Source organism: Neovison vison, chromosome 3 (genome assembly GCF_020171115.1).
Source record: "Neovison vison isolate M4711 chromosome 3, ASM_NN_V1, whole genome shotgun sequence".
Taxonomy (NCBI): Eukaryota; Metazoa; Chordata; class Mammalia; order Carnivora; family Mustelidae; genus Neogale; species Neogale vison.
In genome coordinates this window covers 200,994,297-201,021,915 of record NC_058093.1, presented here as the reverse complement: position 1 = coordinate 201,021,915, position 27,619 = coordinate 200,994,297, and the positions used below count along the sequence as shown (strand labels likewise).

The window sequence follows — 27,619 nt, the reverse complement described above, 5'->3', positions numbered from 1 at the left end:
TCCACCACGTGCCGGTCACTGTCGCAGGTGCTATGGGCGCGATAAAGACGACGGCACGTTAGAACCCTGCCCCCGTGCAGCTAGTAGCTGTGCGGACCAGGACAAGCCGGAGAGGGGGCCAAGGGGGACACACAGGAAAACCGTGGCAGGTGCTACGGAGAGACTGAGAGAGGGCACCGGGATGGGGGCGGGGGCACTTCAGACGGGACGGCCGCGCCAGGCTCACAGGGAGCGACACCTGAGCTGAGGGGCGAAGGGCAGCGCGAAGCCGTCCGTGTGACAAGGACACGGGCTCTGAGCCTGGCTTCTGGGAGAGCGGTCCTGCGTAGGGACCCCCGGGAAAGCCTGCAGTGCGGCCGCCAGCCCGGGAGGCGGGCGTGGAGCCGGCAGCCGGCGGACAGCGGAGGCTAGGGGTGCCGCTCACCGTCCCGGCGCGCACGGGGCAGCCGGCCACAGGGAGCTCAGCCCCGACAGTCCGCGCCGCGCCTGCAGACACCCCGTCCGGGGCGCGGAGGGGGCCGGGGGCAGGCGCCAGCTTCGCAAAGCAGCCTGGAGCGCGGGCACAGTCCGGGGCCACCATCACGGTCTACGTTTCCGTAACCGGGGATTGACGACTCGGCCGTGCCAGGCGACCCTCCACTTTTAAAACTCTGCGGGCGCGGACGCCGGGACCCTGACGCGCCACGCACGCCGGAAGTCGGAGCCCACCGGAACCGGAAGTCACCGGCGGCCACGGGCAAGAACGGTACGGAGACGGGGGCGGGCCGAGGCGTGGCACGACAGGTCTCGCGAGAAGGGCGGCAGCCAATAGGGACGCCGCGGGGGCGGGCGGAGGCGTGGCCGGGCGGGTCTCGCGAGAAGGGCGGCGGCGGCCGGAGCCGCTGCTGCGCGGAGCGGCGGGCCGAGCGGCGGCGGGCGCATGGAGGGCGAGGCGGGCGAGCGGGCCCCGCTGCTGGGCGCTTGGCGGGAGGCGTTCGCGGGCCGGCGCGCGGCGTGCGCGGCCGTGCTGCTGACGGAGCTGCTGGAGCGCGCCGCCTTCTACGGCGTCACGGCCAACCTGGTGCTGTTCCTGAACGGCGCGCCGTTCGGCTGGGAGGGCGCGCAAGCTAGCCAGGCGCTGCTGCTCTTCATGGGCCTCGCCTACCTGGTGTCGCCGTTCGGAGGCTGGTTGGCCGACGCGCAGCTCGGCCGCGCGCGCGCCATCCTGCTCAGCCTGGCGCTCTACCTGCTCGGCATGCTGGCCTTCCCGCTGCTGGCCGCGCCCGCCACGCGCGCCGCGCTCTGCGGGGCCCCGCGCCCCACGCGCCTCCGCAACTGCTCGGCGCCGCCCTGCCCCGACGCGCCCGCCCGCTACTGCGCGCCCGCCGCGCTGGGCGCGCTGGCCCTCGTCGGCCTGGGCGTGGGCGCCGTCAAGGCCAACGTCACGCCCTTCGGCGCCGACCAGGTGAGCGCCCGCGGGAGCGCCAGGTGCGCCCAGGTGCGCGCGCGGGGCGCCGGGGAGGGTCGGCCCCGCCGGTGGACGGACGCTCCCTTCTGGCGAGGGGCCCTCCGGGAATGAGGGCGTGGTGGCGGCTGTCGGAAGAGCGGTCCGGGACACGCCGGCAACAGGTGCAAAGGCCCTGGGGTCGGGAAGGGAGCGATGCCCTCGTCGCCGAAGCCGCATCAGTGACAGTCCTGCAGGGGTCTATAAACGCATCAAGTCAACACGGATGGTACACGCTTCAAGTTCCCCAACGTTCTATAGCAAATACCTTTCGGAGAACCTAAAACAGAAGTGGGGAGAGCACTGGGGCCAGGTCCTGTGAAGCCTTTAAAAGACTTTGAGGCATAGTTTGAATAGAGTAGGAAGCCTTTGTGTGTTCAGGCGGGGGGTGGGCCGGAGTAACATGATCTGGTGTTCCTTTCTAAAAGCGGGGCTTCCAGCACAGGTGTGTGCCTGGCAGCTGAGGCCTGACAGCCAAATCTGGTCCACTTCCCGTTTTCGGGGGGCCCATAGGCTGAGAGTGCCAGTGGTTCTTAGGTTCCTGAGTGGTAGGAAAAAAAGCAAAAAGAGTCTTTTGTAGCAAGGGAAAGTTTTATGAAGTTTAGATTTCAGTCGTCATAGATAAAGCTTGATTGGAACAGTCCTGCCTGTTGCAGGGGGGGCCTGCTCTCACGATGCCACAGCAGAACAGGGAGTTGTGACAAAGACTGGGTGTCTCTCAGAACCTAAAGTACTTACGCCCTGCTTCGTCACAGAAAAAGTTTGTGGAGTGGTGAGGAGATGGGCAAGGGAAGTGATGACCACCGGCGTACGAGGTAGGAGTCCATGACACCGGCCCAGTTAGAGGGACTTGGACTAGGGTGGACTCGGTGGACGCGGATTCAGAAGGGTACATTTAGGACAAGTCGTGTCGTGGAGTTGGCAGCAGTGGGGAAGACGATCTCTAGGTTTTTGTGCTGAATAACCATGTGTTTGTACTGACGGCTGCTGGGCACCAGGCCCTGTGCGCCGTACCGTATTAGTCCTCATGATACCGCTGCTGGTGTTGTGCCCATTTCACAGATGAGGAAACCAAGGCTCGAGAGGATAAAGCATTTGCCGCAGGTCACACAGCTAGTACAGGACTGAGCCAGGGTGCAGAAGCCTGTCCTTCGAATGTGAGCTTTGGGTAAAGGACCTGTGTCAGGCTTCCCCTTGAAACGAGGTGGCACATTCTAGTGATGTTGGGAGTGATAGCTGCCTCATGTTCCAGATTCTTCCTTCTCTGCACCAGGAAATGTGCTTTACCTACGTGAACTCACCGGACCTCATGTGAATCTCATACCTGCTTTTCTAGTAAGAAGATGGAGGTACATAAGATGACTTCCTTTTGTTGTAGGGCATGGTCAGGCCAGCGTGGTCGTCCGGGTCTGATGTCTCGGTCTCTGCTTTAACTGTGGCTTCGAGATGGGCATTGTGGGACACAGGGCGGCTGGGGCGGACTTGGGTGTCTGGGCTCAGGCTGCTGCCGTCAGTGAAGGCACAGCCTTAGCAGCACAGTTAAGCACCTTTAAAACTGGCCACGTGGGCCACGAGCCATATGAATGTTTGTCGTGCCCCTCAGTGTCCTTGTTATACTGCCTTAGCTACGCCTCAGGACAGCTTACAGACTGCGCTTGTCTCTTTTACCGGAAACACCCCCGGGGAGAAGGTTCGACCCGCCCAGAACCACAGCAGGGAAGTGGGAGCTGGGTTGGGACCCAGGCAGTCTGGCTTGAACACCTGTTCTCTCCAGTCAGTAATGGACCAGCAGTTAACGTTTTGTAAAGGAAAAGTGTTCTCGTAGAGGTTATCGAGAATGCGTGACGGAACAGGAACTTTTTTCACGTGTAATAACACTTGGGCATTCAAAACAAAACAAAACAAAAAAAAAACCCGCTTTCTTCTATGAGATAACTAGACTAATCTCTTCAAATATTTATTTTAAAAATTTTTGTTTGTTTTCATTATGTTCGTTGGCCAACACGGAGGACTTCATAAGTCTCGTCGTAGCGTTCAACGATTCACGAGTTGCTTATGACACCCAGTGCTCACTCCACCACATGTCCTCCTTGGCTTTATTTTTGGGTTCCCATGGGGTGTTGCAACTTTTAAATCATTCAGCCTGATGAGTATTTCATTTATAGCTACAGAAAAAGAGAACCAAGGATCTAGGTGCACGGTCTATAAAAGCGTATGTTTCACGGTTCCCGTCAGTTTTGGCATGAGATTAAAACATTGAAGTGCAAAGTTGAGGTCATCCCCTGAAGTGATGCGTGGATAATAAGTAGATGGGGTCCCTGGGTGCGCTGACGCATCCCTCAGCCGTGGGTGTCGGTACGTGCTACAGAGGGAATGCAGGCTGGAGACGCCATGCCAAGTGATCCGGACGTGAGTGATGACGTGTCCTTCCCTTCCTGTTGTACGAAAGGGCCTGGAATGGGCAAATCCATACAGACTGGTAGAGGAGCAGCAGCGGGGGCCGGTGGAGAGCGCATGGGAAGTGCCCCTGAAGGATCTGTGTTTCTTGGTGGTGTGATGAAATGTGGAATTGGATAGTGCTTGTGGTTCCTCAAGTGTGGGGAGGCTCCAACCCGCAGAGACAGTTGTACCTCAAAATGGTGAATTGTTTCACATGTGGACTGCGTCCGCGACAAAGCATTTAGGAGGGAAACGTTGGTACCCTTCCGCCAGGGTGCTAGGTCCGCGGCCAGTGGTGCTGGCTTGGTGGAGGGGGGTGTGGCTCCGAGACCGGGGTCTGGGCAGGAAGCCCGCAGGGCTGGACAGCGGCACTCGTCCTCAGGATGACTTAGCTGCCCCTCTCCTGGCTCTTCTCGTTTTGAGGAAGTCTGATTGTGTTTCTAAAGTACTTTTTCTGCTCCCTCACTCCCCGCACCCCTTATCTCTGAAACAGGGCCTGTAGGGATTGTTCTGAACCAGAGACGGGCGCGGTCAGGCTGTGCAGCTCTGGGGGGCGTCTGCTGGCTTGGGCCGGCGGTGGGCTGCTGACGATGCCGAGGTGATCCACGAGGACGCCGGTCGTGCCAGTCCCTTCATTCCCCCCAGTGCCCCACCTGTTAGAGAGATCATAGTGTCCTTTCAAACAGAGAACTGAAAGCAGAAAAGCTTACTACACAGATGTAGAGAGCGAATGATACATTTTTTTTTTTCTAATGGAGAAAAAGTGGCAGCCTTGCACCTTTGAAGGAGTCTTGCCAAGCCAGCCGACTGTCTGCCTTACTGTGCCGGTCTCTGGTCTTTGAGCTGCGCTTTTCTGAGCTGACTGCAGTGGCCTCTGTTGACCAGTCACATGAGAGGCTGTTTGCCCTCACTGGGGAGGGCGGGAGGCCCCCCACACTGGTGCTGATGTAATGTGACCGGCGACGGGCTCGCCAGCTCTGGGCACAGAAGCATGTGATGTGTAGTTTGTAGGAGCTGGCTTCCCATTTCCAGAAAATAAAATCACTGGTGTGTTGTTACTTACAGCCTTAGTAAGAGGCTTCGATTTCTCAAGTAACATTGGAGAATTCGACTCGGACGTTCCGAGCAGTTGACTGCCAATTTCCCGCAGGACGACATGCGCAGTGTCGCCGTCGGTGACGAACAGGGCTGATGTGCTCGAGCTAATAATGTATGTAGTCTGCATTAATTGCAGATGTTCTGTTTACCGGCCCTCCTCCTTTTGAGGTTTGCCGAGTCCGCCCCTCCCCCCCATTACTGGTTCTTCTATCTTTAGTTATTTTCTCAGCTTATGGTTTTTTCTTCCCTCTGGTCTGTCTTTGGGTAGCGTGAATATTTGCATCCAGTTTAGTAACATTAATGTCTTTTGTGTCCCCATGAAGAGCCATCTTAGAAATAAGAGAAATTCCCAGGACTACTCATTGATTCTGTCCTCACGCCAGCATTGGGTCTAGGACCTCCGCCCAGATCTGACATAGGTAGGACACAAGTTGAAGATCCTCCTGAGAATGGGTGGTTTACTTGAAACTCAGATTTTCAGTTTGGGATGCTGGTTAGCATGTCATCAGCTCAAGCATGATTCTTGCCAACACAGTGGCCGTACTAAATAATTTTGGAATAACATTTTTTTTTCTTTTGAGGAGCACACAATTTTGGGTGTTTTATACCAGCAACTTTGATTTCAGAAAAATAGCAATTACGATGTTATACCAAGTTACAGGTCTGCGACAGGGTGCTTTTTTGTATCTGGCACTTGGTTGTCTGGGCCCCCACTGAAAACCTTTGTGCTCTGCTGATGGAGATTGTTCTGTGGAACATGTCAGCTCTGTGACCTGGACAGAAATCAGCCTCTTAATAACTTGTAAGGAGGAGACAATAGAGGTTACTAGGACAGCAAGCCTAGGACTGTCTTTGTATGCAACCCAGCATTGACCTTTAGGTAATAAGCTTGTTGAGAAACTGTGTGAGATCACTGGCTAGAGCAGAGTGGTGTCCTTTTAAACGTGGACGTTACGGTGAGAAGGGAAGGCGTGTGGGATGCCTGCCCCCCACATGGGGAATGTTACCCGGTGCTTCTGCTGAAGTTCTGGAGATGAACGGTTGTTGAACCCTCCAGGAATCTCTGTCCTTAACCAGCAAGTCTCCTGATTCCCTCCATAGCCTTCCTGGTCTGTGCAGTGTTGGTTTCAGTGTGGGATTTCCACCGGGCCCCAGATTGATCAAGGCGTGAGCTACACAGCAGTGGTTCTGAAACTTGACTGTAGAAGTGCCTGGAAAATGTATAAAAGGCCTATTCCTGGCCCCCAACCCCAGAGATGGTGACTCAGTAAGTCTGGCCTGAGAGCCTTGTGAATCGGCACTTTCAGGCCGCGTTCTGGTGTTTCCAGAGCACGCGGTCCCCAGATGTTGCTTTGAGAAGATCTCTTGGATTTCTTGGATGTGAGCTCACTTAAGAAAAACACCACGCAGACAGTGTAGTGATTGAAGTTATCAGGTGCTCCTTTGTCAGGGACCCCGAGCGTATGTGTAAGCTGACTGTGCTGTGTTTCCTGCAGATCACCATGATGACCGTGACCGTCGTCACCTCGCTATACAGGTTTTTCATCCTCGAAGGTTACTACATTTCAAAGTCTGTTTCCTCCCTGTTGCTTTAGGTTAAAGACCGAGGTCCAGAAGCCACAAGAAGGTTTTTTAATTGGTTTTATTGGAGCATCAATCTGGGGGCAATCATCTCGCTGGGAGGCATCGCCTACATCCAGCAGAACGTGGGTTTTGTGACTGGCTATCTCATCCCCGCGGTCTGCGTCGGCATCGCCTTCCTGGTCTTCCTCTGCGGCCAGAGCGTCTTCATCACCAAGCCTCCCGACGGCAGTGCCTTCACCTATATGTTCAAGATCCTGGCATATTCGTGCCGGCCCCAGAAGCGAATCGGAGAGCAGAGTCCCAGTGGGTGAGTGCCAAGTTGTGATCGTAGGCTCAGCCCAACACGACTTCCCCATCGCTGTGAATAAAGTGCTCGCTTCGGTCTGACGCAGGCTGATGTGCAGGGCTCCGGCCTAGTGGTTTAATGTCTCACGTCAGCTCGAGCATGTGCTGTGGCGTTACTGTCTTCCCGCAGCTGGACTCCAGAGCTCATACTTTGTGTATAACTTCCACATTGAACTTGCTCTCACTGCTGATTTAGGTGGACCTCTTGCTTGTAGAAGCATGAGGGAGGTAGGGATGCCTGGGTGGCTCAGTGGGTTAAGCTTCTGCCTTCAGCTCAGGTCATGATCCTAGAGTCCTGGGCTCGAGTCCTGTATTGGGCTCCTTGCACACCGGGGAGCCTGCTTCTCCCTCTGCCTCTCCTCCCCCTGCTCATAGTGTGTCTGTGTGTCTGTATGTGTGTGTGTGTCTCTGTCTCTCAAATAAATCTTTCAAAATTAAAAAAGGTGATGGAGGTAGAAATTGGCAGAGAGCATAGGAGAGGTACTATACATACTGTATACATTTGTCTTATATTCTAGAAGTTTGGAGTTCATTTGAATGAACAATAAAGCACTGCTTACTTTGTAGGTGCCCTTCTGTGCTCTAAGCTGTTGTTCCTCACTTGTGAGTCAACAGCTGTGTGGGTCAGCCTGGACCCCATCGTCCCATGGTCACTGCAACTGCTCTGTGACAGAAGGACAAAATAGTATTTTGAGATGCAGGTAGGGGAACTACATCATCCCCTTTGTGTGGGACTTCCCCTGTTTTCGCGCCAAAAGCCCCATGGTCCTGAGGGTTTTAGTGCTGAAAGCCCCATGTCCTGGGGAAATCCCAGCAAACTGGGAAGGATGGTAGGTCACCGTAGATGCACGTTAATAAGGGCAAGTCTGGACCTTAGCCTACGAAGAGACCTCAGCAGTCCTGGTGTTTACTGAAGCATAATCTGCGGGTAGTATAGTGCGTCCGTCTTAGCTGTACAGTTCTGGAATTATGACCTTTAGCCATGGAACCACAATATGGTCAGGACAGAGAATATTTCCCTCACCCCAGAGGAGTCCCAGGGACCCTTTGTGAGGGACACCCTTGGAACATTGTGATCAAAGTAGGCCTTCCTGGGGGGCGGTCTGTCCCAGAGCCAGACGCTGACCCCACAGGGCAGCACACCCCTGGCTGGGTGGCTCTGACTGCCGGAAGCTCCTGCAGGCTGACTCCCATACCTGCCTCCTCGTGGCTGGTCTGCTTGTTTCGTACGTATGCCCTTGGAGTCTCATGAATGTCTGATACTGGCTTCCACGCGGGACGTTTGAAGCTGTTCCAGAAGAGCTCTCATGGTCCTGCCCCTCGGCTCCAGGCTGCTATGGTTCCCACCGGTCTCCCAGCTGGTCCAGGAATCGGAAGGGCTCGGTGTGGCCTTCGGACTCCTCGTTCAGCACTAGCGATGGTGGCTTCGCACTGGGGAAGGGGCAAAGATTCAGACCATGCTGCCTTCCTGCTGCAGGGCCAGAACCTGACTTCAGGCAGAAGTGGGTCACAGCAGGTGCTTATCCTGCGGGTTGATTTCTCAGGAGCAACGTGAGTGGCTCTGCAGTTTCAGTGTGTTGGTGTGGGTGGTCCCTGGCAGGCGTTTCCACGGGAGGACGGTCCTGCTTTGTGGACGGCTTGGGGTTCTGAATGCACAAGTGGCCTGACGAAAGAGACTGGGACTTACTGCCACTCGGGAGTCTGATTTCCCATTAGGTTTGGTTTTGGACAGTGGCGCAGTTAAGATAAAACGGGCTGTCTTGAGAGAGGTTGGCAGTCCAGAGAATTCTCAAATTACGCTCTCCTCGCGCACAGAGTCCGAGCTCTGTGACCTTGGGCAGGTGAGTGACCTTGCCAAGCCTGCATTCCCGTTTTGTACAGTGGACAGGGGCTCATCTTACGCGGTTGTTGCGAGGCCTGAGAAGCTGATGTGTGCACAGCTGTCAGCTGTGGCACGTGATGAGCGCCTGCTGATGTCCAGGGCTCTGTCAGGATGCTCTTGCAAACAGTCGGCTCCAGAAATCTAGGAAAGTGCAGCATTGCCCAGCGTTTCCTTCATCGGGCCCAGGCTGATCTCTGTCTCCAAAAGGTTGACGCTGACTTTACGTGAGAAGTCCACGTGTGTCTGTTCAGTTCATCGAACTGAGTGGGACGAGTTGTAAACCTTTCCTGAGATACATACCTGGTTGAGTTGAGAGTCTGAGAATTCACAGCCCCTCTTTGTGAGAGAGAGCAGCCGTGTGTGCACACAGACCTGGGGAGTGGGGACACTTCTGGGTCCTGTCTGCATTTCGTGTCATTTGTGCTGTGGTTCCACAGTGAGCCCTCATGTGTTGCAAAATAATACACCGACACCATGTGTGAGTTAGGGAAGGCGTCAGGTACGCATCGACTTGGCACTTTTCAGGATGTCTTAACGGTATAAGACGAGTAATGTGACCAGTAACGTTTCTGGGTGGTTCTCTGTGTAAACATGGGTTTCCTGCTGGACACTGACATGTTTATGGAGAGACACACATAGGGTGTAGTGAATCACTGATAATATCTGAAATAAGTAGGTGAGAACTTTACATTTGCTTTTGCCCCCCCCCCCAATTGGAGAAGCTCCGAATATCTTCAAATAAAGTATGACAGTATCTTTAGAGTTGAGAGTTTCTCTTTGAGTGTAGTTTTCCTGGTTATTTTCCCTGCTAGGTAGACTACGTATGATCAGGAGTCGCACTTTCTAAATTTTTTTTTTTTTTCGCACTTTCTAAGTTAATTTGTGTGTGTCTAGTACCAGGTACAATGGACCTGGGCATGGAGCATGTGCTCAGTAAATTTTGTTAAATTGAATTTCGCCGTACTGTCCAAAATTCGGCTAAAATACTAAGTTACAGCGTTCAGTTTTTTGGTTCTTCCCCCCCGTTCAGATGAAAAAATATCAATGTTTTATGAGACAAAAATAATTTAAAATAGTTGTAAATTGTGTAGGAGTTTATAAACTAGAAAGCATGCACTGCCATTTGTATCTGAGTCCCAGAACAGAAAAAGGGAAGAATTCTTGAAGGTAATTATTCATGTCCTGTTATTTCTGGCTTTAGAGAATATTTGGCAAATACAACAGCTTTTTCTGTTTCATCCATAAGAGTCTGGGAGCATGCCTCACCGTTAGAGTGTTTTGGAGCTACCCACAGGGACCTGGTCATTTTATAAGTAGTGAGACTGTCCTAGAGTAAGCAAGCGCCACTGCTCACGCACGAGCTGTGACCGAAAGGCCTGCGTTCTGACCCGACACACCTGAGCGTGAGCGTGAGGCCTGTGGCTGGCAGCGGAGGGCAGGGTGGCGTCCCTGGTACCTGGGTGTCGGGCTTTGCGGCCAAGGCCCTCTGGCTCAAATCCCAGACCCATTCTCCAGCTTTGTTACCTTGGGCACGTTCTTGCCCTCTCTGACTGGCTTCCTCCTTGGGGCAGTGGGGCCAGAACACAGTCCCGATGCCTCCTCCCAGGGTCGTGGTCCAGGGTAATGAGCAAAGCACGCAGTGGACCTGGCTGCCTGTGACATTGTCACGGTCCCATCAGCACTGCAGCTCTGGCTCCCAGAACAGAGCCCTTCCTCTCGGGCCCTTCCGTGTTCTGCACTTTCCGTCAACAGCTTTAGTAGCAACATGGTGTTGTGGTTGTGAAGTTTTAAAGCCACCTGCTTCAAATTCCCGACAATCCAGCCCAGTTTTATTTCCCCTCAATGTTCGTCCAGTGATGTCGCTGGCGTAGTGGCCAGCCTTGCTCAGTGCGGGTGACAGAAGCTGGGGAAGAGACCGCTAATGTGGCAGGAGCCGCAGGTGCCTTTCGAGGCGAGACCCTCTACCAGCCCTGTCAGCACATGTGCAGTGCTGGCCGCTGTGTTGGGTTCGCACGGCTAGTGAGCAGGAGGGCCGGAAAGCAAAGCAGTGCAGCAAGCCGGTTCCCTGCCTCCCTGCTTAAATTGTTGCCACGTACCTGATTTCTGGGGCTGGAAGAAAACTAACTCCTTCATTTTATCTCCCAAAGTGAAGGCCTTGGAGTCCTTCAGCACTCTTCTAAACACAGTCTGTTTGATTCATGTAAGAGGTCTCGCGGAGGGCCGTTTACGGAGGACACGGTGGAGGACGTGAAGGCCCTTGTGAAGATCATCCCCGTGTTCTTGGCTTTGATCCCCTACTGGACAGTGTATTTCCAAGTGAGTCGCGACTGTTGCGTAGCCATAGCTTTCTGTCCCCACCTTCGCTTTGGGCACCACCAAAGTGCAGGGGCGCTGTGCCCTCTTCTGCGGAGTCTCTGGGATCCTAGAATCCTGTTTCCAGTCGTGGAACTCACTCCTGCTGACGTAGGCGTCCTGAAACCCTTCCCATGAGGGACACTAAGAGCGGGTGTGCTGCTGTTTTTCCAGGCCCACCTTTGGGTGAGAAGTCTCTGACTTCTCTTCTAAAGTTGCTCTCCAGGGGACTTGTGTGATGACCAAAGAATCGCTCTGTTCTCAGACCCGAGCCCCACGCGTGTCCTCGCGGGGCGGCCTGGGGTGGGTGGCCGGCTGGAGAGCTCCCTCACCTAACGGCACCACTTTTCACACGCAGATGCAGACAACGTACGTTCTGCAGAGTCTCCATTTGAAGATCCCGGCGATTTCCAGTATCACAGCCACTCCTCATACGGTGAGAACTGCTGCAGTGATGGGAGAATGCTCCCGGAGCTTCTGGGAAGGCGGTGCCTGCGGCCGGTCGTTGGTCCTTCTCAGGGCTCCGCGGCTGCTCCGAGGGCGGCATCGTCGTTGCAGTGGGGCCTGTGCTTACTTAAGAGACTGTTCTCCTGGGGGCTGTGTTGTTTCCTAGATGGTTGACAGGTGCCAACCAAACACTAATCTTCCTACCTGACTTTTTTCTCCGTAAACACACAGAACAAACCACAAATGCACTTAGAAGTGAAAATCTTTTTCAGTTCCAGTATCTTGAAACTGAGACTTTTCCCTTAGGAGGTTATACTTTGTGGGAACGGACTTCGCTAGAATAAAGATTTTCTCAGGTAGACATTAGTTGTGAGGTGAGCAACTCATTCCTCCCAAGAACTAACCTTGTCTCGTGCATTTCGATTCCAGTTCCCGGCGGCCTGGCTGACCATGTTCGACGCAGTTCTCATCCTCCTGTTAATTCCCTTAAAGGATAAACTGGTTGATCCCATTTTGAGAAGAAATGGCTTGCTCCCATCATCCCTAAAAAGGATCGCCGTTGGAATGTTCTTTGTGATGTGTTCTGCCTTCGCTGCAGGTGGGGAGGCGTTTTGGTCTCATTTCTGGAGCTTGAAACTGGCCTTAGCCGCTGTGGGTGACTCGGGGCCTCGTGACGGGCCCTTGGTCACTCTGTGTAGGCGCACCCTAAGAGGATGGAGGTGGGGTGTTATGAACGGGTGTTGTTCGCTTTCTGGTTTCCATGATGTGAAGGTTAAGATTTTCTCCCTACGGTTCCGCTGTTTTTCTTCTAGAGCCGAAAGCAGTAAAGTGCTCTGGAAAGTGACTTCTGGCTTGGATCAGAGGAGGCTTGTTCTCTCCCTTCTGATTGAGATTGTGGGCAACGGTCGATCGCTGAGTGGATGAATTTTTATATCGGTCTCAAAGTCACGGGTTCACCCTTGGCGTTCTTAACTTAGGTCTGCAGTTGACTTTGGTCTGTCCCTGAACAATCGCGTGTGTGTTTCGTAAGGAGAAAGATTTCCTCAAGTCCAGGTTCACGACTAGCACACAGCCCCAGAGAAGGAGGGGATTCGAGCCAGTGCCTGAAGCTCCCCAGGGCCGATGAGGCGAGTTTTCCTTTGGGGGCCTCACTGTGTTTTCATGGTTCTTACATTCCAGACTGTTAGGTTGGAATATCTTCGCCGACATTCTCAGCTCGCTCTGGAGTTCTTCCTTCATTAATATTTGAAAATCATTGGACCATAAGACAGCTTAGTTACATAACAAGAACAGAAAAGCTGATCCTCCCGAACCAACCATGTATCACCCACTGTTATGAGGAATTTAATGTTAAGCACTGCTGAGACAGGATTTAATATTCTGCAGCAGTGTTTCCCAGCAGCCTCTGTGCGTCGTCCCCAGAGTGAACATATTGATATAGTACTTAATAGATATAAAGAAATGAGTCTCTAGGCTTAAGAAATCTATATTCCAGGGACCAGGGCATTTTAGAAGACAATTAGGTTTTCTCTTGATCAAATAGATAATTAAAGCGAGCTTGTGTCTGGATGAAGTGTTTCCTATGTGCTCTGTTCATGGTTCTGTTTCTCCTCCAGTCCTGTGGCACAGGGGGAAATAAGAGCAAATAAAACTGAATTGCAGTGGGGCCGTGACTGCGGGTCTCATTAAGCAGGTCCAGAGATCGTCAGGGCTGTCTGGAGTAACTGCTGCCTGGGGATGCTGTCTGTCTGTCCTGCCTTTCTTGAGCAGCTGCCGCAGGCTCAGCTTTGACCCTGCAGCTCCCTTCTGTCCCTGTACTGGTGGGGCCCTCTCTGCACCACAGCCATGCTTGTCACATGCCAAGGAAGGGGGTCCTTGTTCTCTCCCTCTGGGAGGGGAGGTATCCTCGGTTTTCAGGCATTTCCTGGGAGATTCTAGGTTTGGGCTCCTTTAATACCATCTTGTCTTTTGATTTGATTGCTGGCCGGGTAGCTTCTGGGAGCCGCCCTGAGAACCGGGGAGGGCATTCCTGTGGTCTCTGCACGTGTTTGTGTAGGAGGCAGCTGACAGCTGAGTGACCGTGGAGAATGCCCCGTGGGCAGGGCAGCCAGCGCTCACCAGTACCAGTGGAGCGCTCGGCACTTCTCGCCCAGCGCTGGGCAGGATGGGCCGTGCTCTGCGGGGTCACCTGTGCCTCGGGGCGGGGGCTTGGGGGAGCTGGTGTGGTCACATGGCCCTGAGGCTTTGGAGTTGGAGGGTCTCCCTTAGGAATAGGAGCCACCCGCTATACTTGTGTTATTATACTTGTGTTCTTAAACAGTGGAAAGGAGCCCCAGAGTCCCTGGTTCAGGGATTTTAAGTCTCTGGTACTTGATTTAGGCACAGTTTATTAACTTAACAGTGGCACGAGCTTCACGAAGCTTTACTTCCAGCTCGAGCGAGCATTTAATTGGAACATTAGTAGGCTTTGAGTAGAGATTGAAACTCTGAGCAAACCAGCATTTTAATAGAAAAGAAACTTTTGCCTTTGAACTTACTCCCCTCCCCCATAATCAATCAATATCTTCCATTTAGAATCACGCCTGCTGGGAAGGTCCATGGGTTTCTCAAGCATGCATAAGGGAAAAGGAGGTGCGCTCGTTAGTTAGATTTCCTTTCCCCTTAAAGAACCATGTGTCCCTGAAAGCACTGTGTGCGTACAGTCCTGGGTTACTGGAGCAGCAGATGCTCACTGGAGGGAAGGCGAACTCGGAAGCATAAAGAAGGAAATAAAAACCAGCTGTGATTGCCCTAGAGGCGCTCAGCATTAGGGCGGTGCGAACCTGCCTGGTTTTGTTGTCTACCCACACCCCCTCTGTGTTTTTGCAAGAACGGGATCCCGTTGCGCAAGCCTGATTGAGAAAGTAAGTGTCAGAAAAACCCGAGGAGCATAGTAAAAGCCGTGTGTGTTGCATGTAAGGAGGGAAGATCGTAGATCCAGAGGAGCCGTCACACACGTGTGCACACACACACACACACAGTCACTGGTTCCACCACCTTCGGAAATCCGTGGTTACCGCCCTGCGGGCGCTGGGAAGATTACGGATATGGTACGTGGTAGATATGTTGTATTTCCTTTGCCCCCTTCGAAGACCAACCCTGAAGCATCGTGACTGTCCTTCCCCATCAGTTGTTCCTCTGCAGTGTTCTGTGGTTGGGGCTTGGGGTGCCTGGAGCATGACTGGGCATTCCTGCGGAGGGTTTCTGCAAGTGTAAGCAGGGCGTCCCTTTAAGGCTTCGGATGAGTTCCCTTCCAGGAAGCCTGTGACTCCACCATCATCCCAGCCATGGGGCCCACCCATCTGCGTGCTGGCCCCTCCATACCTTTGGTGGTGGTGTGGGTGCTGGTCAGCACGGGCGTAGGTGGGACTCTGCGCAGCCTTCAGGGCCCGAGAGCATCCTGAAGTTGGGGTAGAGCCTGCTGAGAGCCTTTCCCTGGCTCATATCTGGCATTAGTTAAGCACAGGTCCACAGCACGTTTTCAAAAATTAGTATGACATAGTCAATCCATGGTCATGACAGATGCACAGAGAAGAACCGGGGAGCCCCCAGAGCATCCATAACCCCCCCCTTCCAGGGTGACCGCGTGATGTCTTCCAAGGACACTCGCTGTTACAGCTAAGTCTGTCCTTTTTTAAAGAGAAATGAAACTGACTATTCACAGCTTATGACTTAACTGTTCCTGATTCTGTTTTTCTATGTCAGTTACACATTTAAATCATGGTGTATAACAGCTAAACGCGCCGTGTTAAATATACCATCCGTTCTTCTACCGGTCCTCTCGGTGCGGGTGGTGGCTCACTCTAGTCTGTCCGCACGCTGGACCCGCTTGTGCACACGCCCCCGTCCGTTTGCATGTCTGCCTTGGCTTTCTGTCACCTTGGCTTTCTGTCCCCCCGGTGGAAAGTGCTCAGGCCATGAGCACGAGTTCCGCTGCCGGCTCCCTTGTCGGTGCTCGTTCCTTTCTCTGCGAATCTCTTCCCTGAAGGATTTAAACACGGAACGTCTTTGTTTGGAGGTGTGTTACGGTGATGACGATTCCCCCCGTTATCGGTCCCCAGATTCTGTGTGCAATTAGGCCCTGTGGCATTTTGTGCCGGGGTTTTCTTGTTCATGGTGACATGCAGTCAGACCTTTCATTGGAGGAATATTCTTTCTAGTATTTTCCTGTTGTCTTGAACTTTACTTACGGTATTTTACAGTTTTACGCATGTCTTCATTTTAGGTGCTGTGCATTTTGTACTAGGTTTATTCCTAACCCCTTGGTGTATTTTTGCTCGCTCCCATAAGGAATTTTTTTTAAAAATTCTGAGTTCAAATGAATTCTTTTCGAATGGTCACTTGTTTTCTTCAGACAGCATGGGTTCCCTTCCTGCTGCCAGGTGACTCTCTCTCCCTGCGTCTCTGGTGGGCAGTGTTGGCGAGACTGTGGGTTAGTGCTGGGAGAGCTGGGGGTTGTGGAGAGCCCACCGCCCCCTGGGCTCTGACGGGCGCCTCCAGGGCAGCTCCCGGAGCTTAGAACTGGAGTTTGAGATGCATATTCACAGTGATGCTAAATTTCTAACCTTTATTTCAAGGTTACTGGGTCTATTTTGGTTTCCAAGAGGATTGCATGCCCCCCCCACCCCGTCCCCGGATATTGATGCTTTAGTTTTATTAAATTCTTGATGCTCAGGCCTCCTGGGTGGCTTACTAGGTTAAGCCTGTGCCTTTGGCTCAGGTCCTGATCCCAGGGTCTTGGGATCGAGTCCCGCATCGGGCTCTCTGCTCGGCGGGTAGCCTGCTCCCCCCTCTCTCTCTGCCTGCCTCTCTGCCTACTTGTGATCTCTCTCTGTCAAATAAATAAATAAAATCTTAAAAAAAAAAAAAATCCTTGATGCTCCTTCCTGCATTTCTGAAACAAATGAGTCTGTCCAGAGGGCAGCCTATGGTGGTCTGCGTTCCTCCATCGCTAGCTGACAGCAGTCTGCGGTCTGGCATTGGGGTCATATGGCTTCAGAAAGGGAGTTGGTAGACCCCCAGTTTCTGTGGGCAGGAGAGTATCACACTGGGGGAATTTCTGTGCTCCCAGGGGAGTTCAGGTCTTTGCCTTGAATATCACATGAGCCTGTTACTCTCTCAGGAGAAATGGGATGATGTTTTCACCTTTTTCTCAATTTTGTGCAGATTGTGTTTTCTCTTGAGTCACTTGTTTTTTTTTTTTTAAATGTCCTGAGTAAACCATTCATTTTATTGAGTTTTAGAAAAATTATTGGACTGGAGGTAAAAATTGTCTTTTCAATAAATGTGTTTCCTTCCTCTTTTCCAGTTTCGTGTATTTATGTGGTTTTTTTTTTTTTTTAAAGCAGGCTTGCCAGAACTGTGTGTATGTGATGATTTTTCCGTAGTAGTATGTCTTGAATTTATCAATTTGACTTTCTGTGTGTTTTCTAACAGAGAACAAGACGGGATTTCTCTCTATTACCTTGGGTTTCTTTTGTGATTTGCTCTCCCGTGAGTTACTCCAGCCTTCATTTACTTTCGCTTTTTCTTGCCCAATTAATAGTGAAAACTGTGGAATGGCATGAATGTGCCTGTCGCTGACACTTTGGCAGGTCTCATGTGCTTGGATTTGTTGTAATTTTGTCGTCTTCTAAGGCGACTGAACCTGTGTTATACTTCGTGACCCTGCATGATTCGGAGAACGGTTTTCCTCGTACTGAGGCTGATCCGTGGGTCGGTGGTGTCTCGTCTTACTGTGGAGTTGGGAGAGGTCACGGCTTTTGGACTGCAGGCTCTCCTTTCTGGCCTGGTGGCACTTTCTGGAAATGTTCGTAGGGAGCTGAACGGGATAGATCCTCTGTTGGAGCTCCACGGGCTGTTTCATCAGACGCGTTCTAGCAGGAGCCCCGACCTGTGCGGCCTGCGAGGGGCGCCGGAGCCCTGCGGGTGAGCGCATGGCCCAGGAGCTTGTGGCCGTCTGCGCTTTGTCTGCTGGATGGGCCCGGGGCCTGCCACACCCAATCTCAAACACTGTCTCCCAGTGCGACCCCGCAAGCACACACCTTTGTGTCCCCCCTCGTTCTCTGAGTTCCGAGCTGTGGGTCGTGGCCACGGGGGCCAGGGTTTGCCTTTGGGCCTCTGGATGGCAACCCTTGCACCAAGCGAAGCCTCGTAGTTTTTGTCCACTTGTTCTGCTGACAGGAAAGACGTGTGTCTGTCACGGTGTCACTGTGTTTCTGTCTTCTTTGGGGTTAACTGTGTCCCCTGGGGGAGAAGTGGTCCCGAGCCCGCGCCTGCAGCCAGATTTTTGTGCAGCTCCCCTTTCCAGAGCGTGGCGCGTCCGTGTCTCCGTTCCGGGAGGATGGATGCCGTCGTGTCTGTGACGCTGTGGGCAGAGGGCCGCGCATCGGTGCAGAGGGCACATGTGCAATGGAGCGCATCTGTGATGTCCCGTGGGCTTCTCCTGAATCTTTCTCTCTGCTCGTGTCATGTGGCGTCACCTCGTCCGTTGCTGGTGGCTGCCGGCCAACGGCGGGTCCCTTCCCTCCCCGCCCCCCGCCGTGCTGGTACACCTTCGCCCTCATCCTACCCACACCTGCGGGTTTGCTCTCCTCTGATGTTTGCAGAGCCGTGGGTCACTGAGGAGTGTGCTGTGTCGGCCATTCCGGCCCCTAATGTCGCACCCGTGTGGGTGCTGCCTTGTTAGTTCCCTGCTGTGACCTCCCGACGTCCTGCGCCGGGCCTTGGTGCTGGTGGCTCCCCTTCCTCCGTGAGCAGCTTCCACAAACAGCGCTCCGTGCCGCGGTTGTCTGCGTGGTCGGCCGCGCACAGGACCCCTCCAGATCCTTCCCGACCCACCGCAGGAGAGCCCTCCTCCTTCACAGGCTCTCCCCCCGGCCTCGTCCTCTGTGTCCCCCTGGTCAGCACCCCCGTTTCAGCCTCTCCCCTGATCTGCACAGCGCGCGTGTCGCGGGTAAGACCACGGAGCACGTCTTGTCTCCATTGGCACCCCCAGCCCTCGCACGCAGGCACGCGCGTCCTCTCACCGGTCCGGCCTTCCGTGTGGAGGAGAGTGTTCTCTCCAGCTTCAGTTTGCAGCCCTCAGGACAGGCTGAGAGGGTCCTTCCCTCTCAGTGTAGACGGAGCTGCACTAGGATTGCCCAGAACCTTCCAGCTGCACGCTGGTGGCTGGTGCGGTGCCCTTGCAGTGTGAGGGGAAACTCTGCCGACCCAGAGAAAGCCGCTCACACTTTGTCCCATGCCCAGAGGACAGCTGTCCCTTGTGGACAAGACCCTTCATGCCACTACCAGAGTCCTGGCAGAGAGAGCCAGGAGCCTGCCGTGCCTCAGAGGCTGCGTCCAGAGCAGCCAGGAGCACCAGGCAGACGGCTCTGCGGGGTCAGCCCCCGCACCTCCTGCTAGCAGCCGGGGTGTGGAGGCGGGGGGCTCAGGGTCCCTTCCACGTGCCTCCAGGGAGGGGACGCAGGTCTTTCTGACAGAGGTGAGCCAGAGGCCTGTCCTTTGTCCTACCGTGCTCCTTTGACAAGTGCTCTCCTGGTTGGACATTCCACGTGACCTGTAGCTTGGGGCCGATTCCAGAATTCGTCTTCCCCTCCTGTTACTGGTAGCCTGGACCTTTTCATTCTCAGGGTTCTCTCAGACAGCTGACCTTCCTCATTCTCACGCTTTTAAATACGTAAGCGCTTGCATAAATATTTATTAAATACTCCAGCCCATTATTCCATTCACAGAGCTCTTTAGGAACAAGACCGGCGACCTCTCTGACCTAAGAACTCGCTGCTATGGCTGTTGCCTCCCGCTGCAGTCTGAGCGGCCTGTGCCTTCCTGCACAAGGAGGGGCTGCTTGGGCGCTTGCTTGTCTCCCTGTGCGGTTTTGTTGCCCTCGTTGCCCTTGACAAATGACCAGTAATGGAGCGAGATCGAGGGCTGCTTGGCTGTTCGCCGGGGTTTGGGCTGTAGGCTAATGCCCGGAAGTCAGCGGGCCAGCCTCAGTCCCTCAGCATGGCGAGAAACACGTCTGGGAACTCAGTGCCCCCGACGAGTGGGTGCGCAATTACGCTCCTCATGGCAGGCGGGTAACAGAAAGCGATCGGGGGCCATCCCGACGCTGGGGCGAACCCCGTGTGGGCAGCGTCTATGGTGTGAGGCGGTGTGAAGACCCGCCGGAAGGGGTCTGGTGGGATCAGTGTTGGAGTAACTGTTTAGGAAGTCGCCAGTGCGCGGTCCTTTAGGTCGGGCGTTTCCAGGGGCGCTGGGGTGCTGGGCCACACCCTTCACTTTCTCGAGTAGTCAGTAAGCATCTCGCAACAAGCCTGTAGTGCTTTAGTTTAATTGCAAACGTTAACGAGTAAGTGTCCTATTAACCTCCTTATGAATTCCAGGAATTTTGGAGAGCAAAAGGCTGGACCTTGTCAAAGAGAAAACCATCAATCAGACCATCGGAAAAGTCGTGTATTATGCCGCTGACCTGCCCATATGGTGGCAGGTGCCACAGTACGTGCTGATTGGCGTCAGTGAGATATTCGCCAGCATAGCAGGTGGGCCTTCTCCTGTGCAGGTCTGGGGCCGGCATGGTGCAGAGGGGACGGGACAGGATGTCTCCCTGTGTGCTCTGGTAGAACGCACAGAGAACAGGGACCCATGTTTCACGGCAGCAGCGGTGTTGAATGTGAGTCGGTAAGTACGTGGTACCGTGGCTGAGACTCTTGTTTCGGGTGTAGAAACGGGGCTCCCAGAGACATTTCCGTGGCTCATCCACTACCATGGAGGTGCCACAGAGAGAGAGGGAGGAGGAGGCCGTGGGTGGTTCCTCCCAGGTTGGACACTTCCTAACCACGGCTCTGTGGTTCTGCCGTGGCGGCCCAGGCACTAGCCACTGCCAGAGCTCTGGGTGTGTCTGCTTTATGAAGGAGGCAAACCTGTTCGCACAGTCCTCTCTCCTTCCACGAGCCGTGTGCTGTGGGGTGTGGACAGGCACATAGTGTGCAGACCAGCTCCATGCTGCTGGAAGGGAGGGACGGAGTTAATGATGACCAGAGCCCGGATCGGTTGTGGGGGCTTGTGGTTCCCGCTGCACCGTCAGCGGACTCCGGCCACGTGTGCTTATGACTCCAAGGACGAACAGAGTGGTCCTGCGTTTGGGATGCACTGTAGATCTCCACGTGTGCTTGTTATAAAAATCTGAGTTTATAGATGTCTCATTGAGATTATCTTAAGATTTTTTGCCTTTAAGATAGAAGTTTTCTACAGAATCCGCATTTTAGTCTGTATATGTTGTTCATACCTCCTTAGCTGAGAACAGAAAAGTTTGCTTTTTTAACCATAGAGATCAGTGTCCGAGCCAACACGTTGGAGGTCACCGTGACGTGGGAGAGCAAGGACTTGACCTTTTGCTCAGTGACTGACTTGCAGGACTCTCATGGTGAATGGAAAGGGCCCCTGATTTCTTGACCTTGTGTTAAATACAGTCTTCAGATCAGGGAAGGGAGCTGCCCTGCTCACCCGAGTCCCCACGTGGGCCCCCGTGCTGACCCTGCCATGTTCAGGCAGGGCCCTGTCAGCCCCGCTCTCACGGAAACAACCTCTTCTTTCTGCAGGTCTCGAGTTCGCCTACTCGGCCGCCCCCAAGTCCATGCAGAGCGCCATCATGGGCTTGTTCTTCTTCTTCTCCGGCGTCGGCTCGTTCGTGGGCTCCGGGCTGTTGGAGCTGGTGTCCGTCAGAGCCATCGGCTGGATGAGCAACCACACAGACTTTGGTACGGGCCGCACCGCTGTTTGAACACGGCTACTGGCCGTACCCACGCTCGGGCTGCGGCGGGCGGTCGTGTTAGCGGAGGACGCGGGCTCGGGCTGCGTGGGGTCGCGGTAGTGGAGCTCGGCTGCCCGGGAGCTGTCTGAGACCCCACGCCGCCTGGTCCCCTGCATCCTTGTGCGTTTGCCGGGCATAGCTGAGCCTCTCTCTGGGTCTGCGGGGCTGCTGCTGCTTCCTTGGAATTCCGCAGATCAGCCTGGTCCGTGTCACCAAGTTGTCTTCATTCACCTTGGGGGTGGGGTGGGGTGTGTGTGTGTGTGTGTGTGTGTGTGTGGTTTCTCTTTCTTGACAGCACTTCTACATTTTCTGCTGTTACAGGCACGGATAGATAGTAAGTTCTTTCTGGAGTCACAGCTGTGACTCGTGACTGACAGGAGGAGGTTTTACCGCTGACGCCAGTAGGGGGCATGGTGGGCGCTGAGCAGAATCACTTACCAAAGAGAGAGTTTTGATGTTCCCAGATTTATGGTAGCTTTTAACTGGGTGCAGGAGTTGAAGGTTTTCCTCTACTGTCTGGCCTGTGAAAACCGCCTTCTTACTTGTTCTTGTTTAGTCTGCGGCATTTCCTTGGGTCCGGGGCCCTTAGCTACTTTTGGGTCTTAAACCCCCTTGGAACTCTGACGAGAGCCTGGGGACCTGCCCTGGGAAAATACACAATTCCAAAGACCCTTCCCTGATTTTCATTCCCATCGTGAGGGGTGAGTTCCGGCCTGTGGAGTCTCAGGGTGACTTCCAGAAACCACAGCCGCTCCTGTGGCCCCGGGAGCCCCGGCCTGGCTGCGTTCTGGCTGTGGGAGCTTCCCCAGGGCTGGCTCAAGGGCCGGGGTAGGGCTTTGCTGTTGATCCCCGGGCCCCTGGGAGGGGGAGCAGCAGTGGAGCACGCAGCAGGTGCACGACGGCTTCTGGGAATTCTCACAGGTTCGTGGTGTCCCGTGACCGGTTTTTCTGTGCAGGGATGGACCTTCTGCAGACAAATCCTTGACGCAGAGAACAAAACCCTGTTGATTCTTCTGTTTCTTTGTCTTACTTTTCAGCATATCTTGAAGGACTGATTGTTTTGATGACCTTGATTGATTGCTTTCCAGTGATTTCATCCCCTTATCACTGATTATGTCCAACTTTACCATCACTTGCTCTTTATTTCCAACAGTAGCTTCCAGGCCCCTCCTGTGAGGCTCGTCTCCAGTCCTGGTGCCCGGCTTGGAGCTGGATCCTGTATGCCCGTGTCATTTTCAGAGCGGTGTGTCTTAGGACAGCCCCACACCATGTCTAGTGCTGTCCTTATTTTCACACCAGTAAGGAGTGTTTCAGCGAGCTGTGGCCACAGCCCCCAAGGCCCCTGCAGCCCGATTGGCAAGGAGGGGATGTGGATGTGGGAAACGCACAGTGAGCCAGGCAGCTCCCTCCCAGCACCCTCCCACCTGGGGATTTGGGGAGAGAATGGGACCAGGTAATCCCCAGCATACACGCGCCAGTAAAATCTGGCAGTAGAGGGAGTGGCAGGTGTCATCCTGGGCGCCGTCTGTGCTTTTCCTGGCTCCCTGCTACCCCAGTCCTTCCCTTCTGCACTTGTGTTCAGGCTGGTGGTGAGGCAGCGGCCTTGAGCTCACTTAGCCTCTCACGATCGATCGACGCACGGAGTGGCTCCCTGTGTAGTTACAGGGCTGCGGGGCAGAGGGGGAGCCCGGCCCTCGCTCCTCTGCTCCCTTCCTGGCCTGTTCTCCCGGTCGGCTGGTGCTCGTCGTCCCCGTCCCCGTCGTCATCCCCGTCCCCGTCGTCATCCCCGTCGTCCCCGTCCCCGTCTCCGCCGTCGTCGCATAGATCCGGAGGACTCGGGCTGTGAAGCTCACCAGTCTTTTTTAAGGGTTTTTTTTTTCTTTTTTAAGATTTGTTTTAGAGAGAACATGCATGAATAGGGGGAGGGGCAGAGAGAGAGAGCGAGGGAATCCCCAAGCCGACTCCACGCTGAGTGGGGAGCCCGAGGCGGGCGCAGTCCCGCGACCCTGAGAGCAGGGCCTGAGCTGACTGAGGTCAGTAGTCGGACGCGCTGAAGACTGAGCGCGGCTGGCACATACGATGTGCAGCGCATCTTGGAAGGTATTGAATCTGGATCAGGATGCGGTCCGTTTTGGGAGGCTGCCCTGGGCCTGCCGGGTCAGTCCGCTCACCAGCCGGCTGGCTGCTCACCGCCGCGACACTGGGCACCGTGGACTCCTCCTGGCTGCGCTCCGAGCTCTCCGGCTCCGTTCCACACGCGCGTCTGGCGCCATCCTCTGCGGCCCGTCCTTTCTGACTCTGCGGAGAAGCCGGGCGGCGAGTCAGTCACGACTCGCTGCTGTTCTGCTCTCGCTGGCTGTCGGTGATGTTGCGGGGGTGAGGCTGTCGTGAGTGAAGCAGCTGGCGACCTTCTCACTCGTATGTCTCGGGGGACCTGTGAGCTTATTTCTCCGGGGCCCAGGAGCCTGTCTTGTCCAGTCTGACTTCCCAGAGTTCACCGTCTTCGGGGGTGATTGTCCTTCGGTTTGTGGGGGTGATTGTCCTTCGGTTTTGCCCAAGAAGTACAGGGTGACAGTGCGCGGCACACGGGTCTCTGAACGCCCTTCCTGACCCCACACAGGCCAACCCTAACCAGGAAAACTGTCGTTCTTTTGGCATGCCAGCTTTGAGCTTCGAAGTTTTAATATTTATTTACATCTTCACTTGAGAGGGAGAGTGAGTGCGTGCCCGAGGGAGACGCAGGGTCCCCGCCGAGCAGGGAGCCCCAAGTGGGGCTCGATCCTGGGATGGTGACCTGAGCTGCAGGCAGACTCTCAGCCAACTGAGCCCCCTGGGCGCCTGCGCTTCGGAAGTTTGAAGTGACTCCTTACTTTGGGGGGCTCCTGTTTCAGTTTTAGCACGTGGAATGACATCATCGGGGTCCCGCCAGCAAACCTGCACGGCACAGTGGAGCTAAGACAGCGAGTGGCGACAGCAAAGTCCGGGCTCCGGGAGGGCTGGGTGGGCCTCCTGGTACCTGGATGGAGCCCGGCACGCAGCAGGGACTCAGTCACTGTCCTGACTACCGTGTAGACGGTAGGAATGCAGGTGCTCCCAGATCCCTTCCCAGGCGACGCACGGGGGCAGCCCTCGTCTGCCGCAGCCCGCCCGAGCGCTGGTTCGGACGTGTGCTCTGTCTGTCGTTCTTTGTGTGCCCGAGTGCAAGCGCCGTGAGGCTCTGAGTCGCTGCGTGTGTGTTCAGACACAGGGCAGTTTCCAGAGCAGCCCACCCTCACAGCCCAGCGTCGGACGAACAGGAGCGCCCAGTTCTGATAAGTGAATCAGAGAGCTGCTTCTGACGTGATTGAGCGAGGGTGGCTCTGGAGACGCCGCCGAGCGAGTACGTCTTTGCTCATCTGTCGAGAAATGTGCTGCCTTTTCAGCGGGTTGGACAGATGGCGGACATGGTAGGACACCTGTGGGCTGTGGCGATGGGGTCAGGCTTTTTAGGGAGCCCAGGGTGATGTGCTGTGAAGCGGCTCTGAATGTTTCGGTGCAAACATTGTGTTCTGCACACACACTTCTCCACACGGAGCGGTTGTGGTCCGTGGTGGCTGGAAACTCCAGCGGAAAGACTCCCGCTACAGACTCGACGGTCCTGGACCCGTGAGGACCGTGGGGATGGTCCCAGGTGGGCGATGGTGACGCCTTCGTGCGTCCCTGGTCCTGTGTGGGGTGCCCTGTGTGCACGCGCTCTGCACACTGCTGTTGCCCCCATTTCACGGGGGGCGGGGGGGCAGCCCAGCCCAGACATGGCAGGCCACTTGGCTTTGAGCTGCATTGGCTGAGCTTCAGGGTGTGTGTCTGGAACCTCTTCAGCCTGGGTGGGATGTATTGCAAACAGAACGGGGCAGCGCGTGCGAAAGGCCGTGCTCAGTGCTTGGGGTGAAGCTGAACGTCAGCTACGTTAGCTGTTGGGACGGAGGATGCACCTGTGCCACCTTGAGGATGCCAAAACCTGAACCTTTTTGGGGAAAATTTAAAAATCTTGTGTTAAAAGATTCTGTCCGTAGAGTGTATGTCAGCCGTCGCCCTGGCTTGTGCAGGGCACCCGCGCGTGGGACGGCGCTTGCTGTCCAGGAGCTGCTGCTCAGCGCAGGACACCCGCAACTCCTAGGCGGATGCGGCGTCCAGGTGGGCCCGCGGTGTGGCGTGTGGCGTTGATGGGTGTCCCGGTTCTAGACCCGAGCTGTGGAGAGCGTCACCTTATGATCGGCCTGCGGGTGGGTCCTCAGGACAGCTGTGTGCACTGGGTCAGCCCGCAGCCCCCAGGGGAGAGCACCGCAGAGAAAGACCGGGAGGAAACACCACCCCATCGGGTATCGCTTCGGGGGCGGCACAGGGCCATAGTGGGGTAGTTTGTTCCCTTTCCCCAAACTTTCTGTACTGGAAGAATTTAAGGAAAAAAAGACTTCTCAACGTCGTTTGTATTTTGGCCAGTGGACACTCCCCTCGTTCACCTCGGACGGTTCCCTCCAGCCCGCCGGATGGATTCTCAGGAGCTGTGGTCTGGAATAGGTCTTGCTGCTGGGCTTCCTTGGCCAGGCGCTGTGGCCTCATCCTCCCGTCGACCAGTGGGGTGACTTTTGCGGGGGACGGGGGCGTTCACGCCAGAGACCCCGGTCCTGAGCCTGTGGTAGAGACAAGGCTGGCTTCAGAGCAGCGTTTGCAGCAGTTGAAGAAGCAAAGTACTTATGTGTTTTAGATAATAGAGATAAGATTTCCCCCTCCTCCTCCTCCTCCTCCTCCTTCTTTTTTAAATAACCGCAATGAAAGATGACCATGACCTTGCTAGGAACCAAACTTAATAGCCGAACTCTCTTTTTTTTTTTTAAGATTTGATTTATTTATTTGACAGAGAGAGATCACAAGTAGACAGAGATCACAAGTAGGCAGAGAGGCAGGCAGAGAGAGAGGGGGAAGCAGGCTCCCTGCTGAGCAGAGAACCCGACGTGGGGCTTGATCCCAGAACCCTGGGGTCATGACCTGAGCGGAAGGCAGAGGCCCGACCCACTGAGCCACCCAGGCGCCCCAATAGCTGAACTCTTGAACAGTCCCTAAGTGCGGCTGACGAACTTCTTCCTCCCTCTTTCTCCGCAGGCAATATTAACGGCTGCCACCTGAACTATTACTTCTTTCTTCTGGCCGCGATTCAGGGAGCCACCCTTCTGCTTTTCCTGATCGTTTCTGTGCGGTACGACCGGCAGCGCTCGCGAGCCAACGGGGCGCCTTCCAGCAGGAGGACCTGACGTCCCGAGGCCATGGCCCGGACTGAAGGCGGCCACGTGCTGAGCAGGAGAAGCTTCTCCGACTTCCTAACCATGTGCGTGGTCCCTGGATTGTGTCTCCTCTTCTCCCAGATGAGCTGGGTAAGTGCCTTTCCGTGGTCCCCTCCCGGAGCAGATGCAGGCTCCTCATCTGGACCGCCGGGAGCCGCAGGGACGGAAGCTCTCGGCCGAGCCAACGGGGCCTCAGGAGACTGCGTGTGTGTCCATCAGCGTCCTGATGTGTTTCCTCCCTGTAGACCGAATGAGCTCACTTTGTTTTCCTTTTTGATTAATGCACGTCTGCTTAACCGGAGGAGTGGGAGGGCTTTTTAAGAGGTAAAAGTCCAATGCTGCAAAGATGTTGTGCGAAGGTCATGTTGATGGTTTCTGTCGTGAGATGTGGGTCCCGATGTTGCCCGGCTCGTCGGTGCGGGCCGGTGGTGAACCTGTTGTGTCTGCTGCTTCAGAAACAACTTCTCTTTTCAGCCATTGATGTCGAATTTTTTTCTTAAGAAAGAACTCGCATCAGGAAATATTTAAGACTGTGTGTCCTATCTCAAGCTACAAAGCAATGTACAGGGTATTTGAAACTTAGCCTAGTCTGTGCTTCTGGATCACTTCCTTCTGGACACCACTGAGGCTGAAGACCAGTCCTGGAGGACCGTTAGGGACATGTGACTAGGAGCAGAGTCTGTGTCATTCGAGACCGTTGGCAGTGTTACACGCTACCTGTGGACTTGAGCTGTGTGACGTCGCCGGCTCCTGGATTGTTCTGGTACTGGATGTGGGGTTGCTAATGTTGTGAAATAAACTGTTCTCTGTTTGTTGCTGTA

The 27,619-nt window shown here is 54.7% G+C and overlaps 1 protein-coding gene across 1 annotated transcript; it reads left to right on the top strand.

Annotated features, from left to right (window-relative positions):
• Positions 1-919: 919 nt before the first annotated feature.
• Positions 920-27,619, top strand: SLC15A4 (solute carrier family 15 member 4). The gene is made up of 8 exons (XM_044243539.1): positions 920-1,444; positions 6,616-6,911; positions 10,979-11,147; positions 11,542-11,619; positions 12,060-12,228; positions 20,054-20,209; positions 21,269-21,427; positions 26,620-27,619. Exons 1-8 carry the CDS (start codon positions 920-922, stop codon positions 26,766-26,768), a joined length of 1,701 nt encoding a protein of 566 aa, XP_044099474.1. The 3' UTR covers positions 26,769-27,619.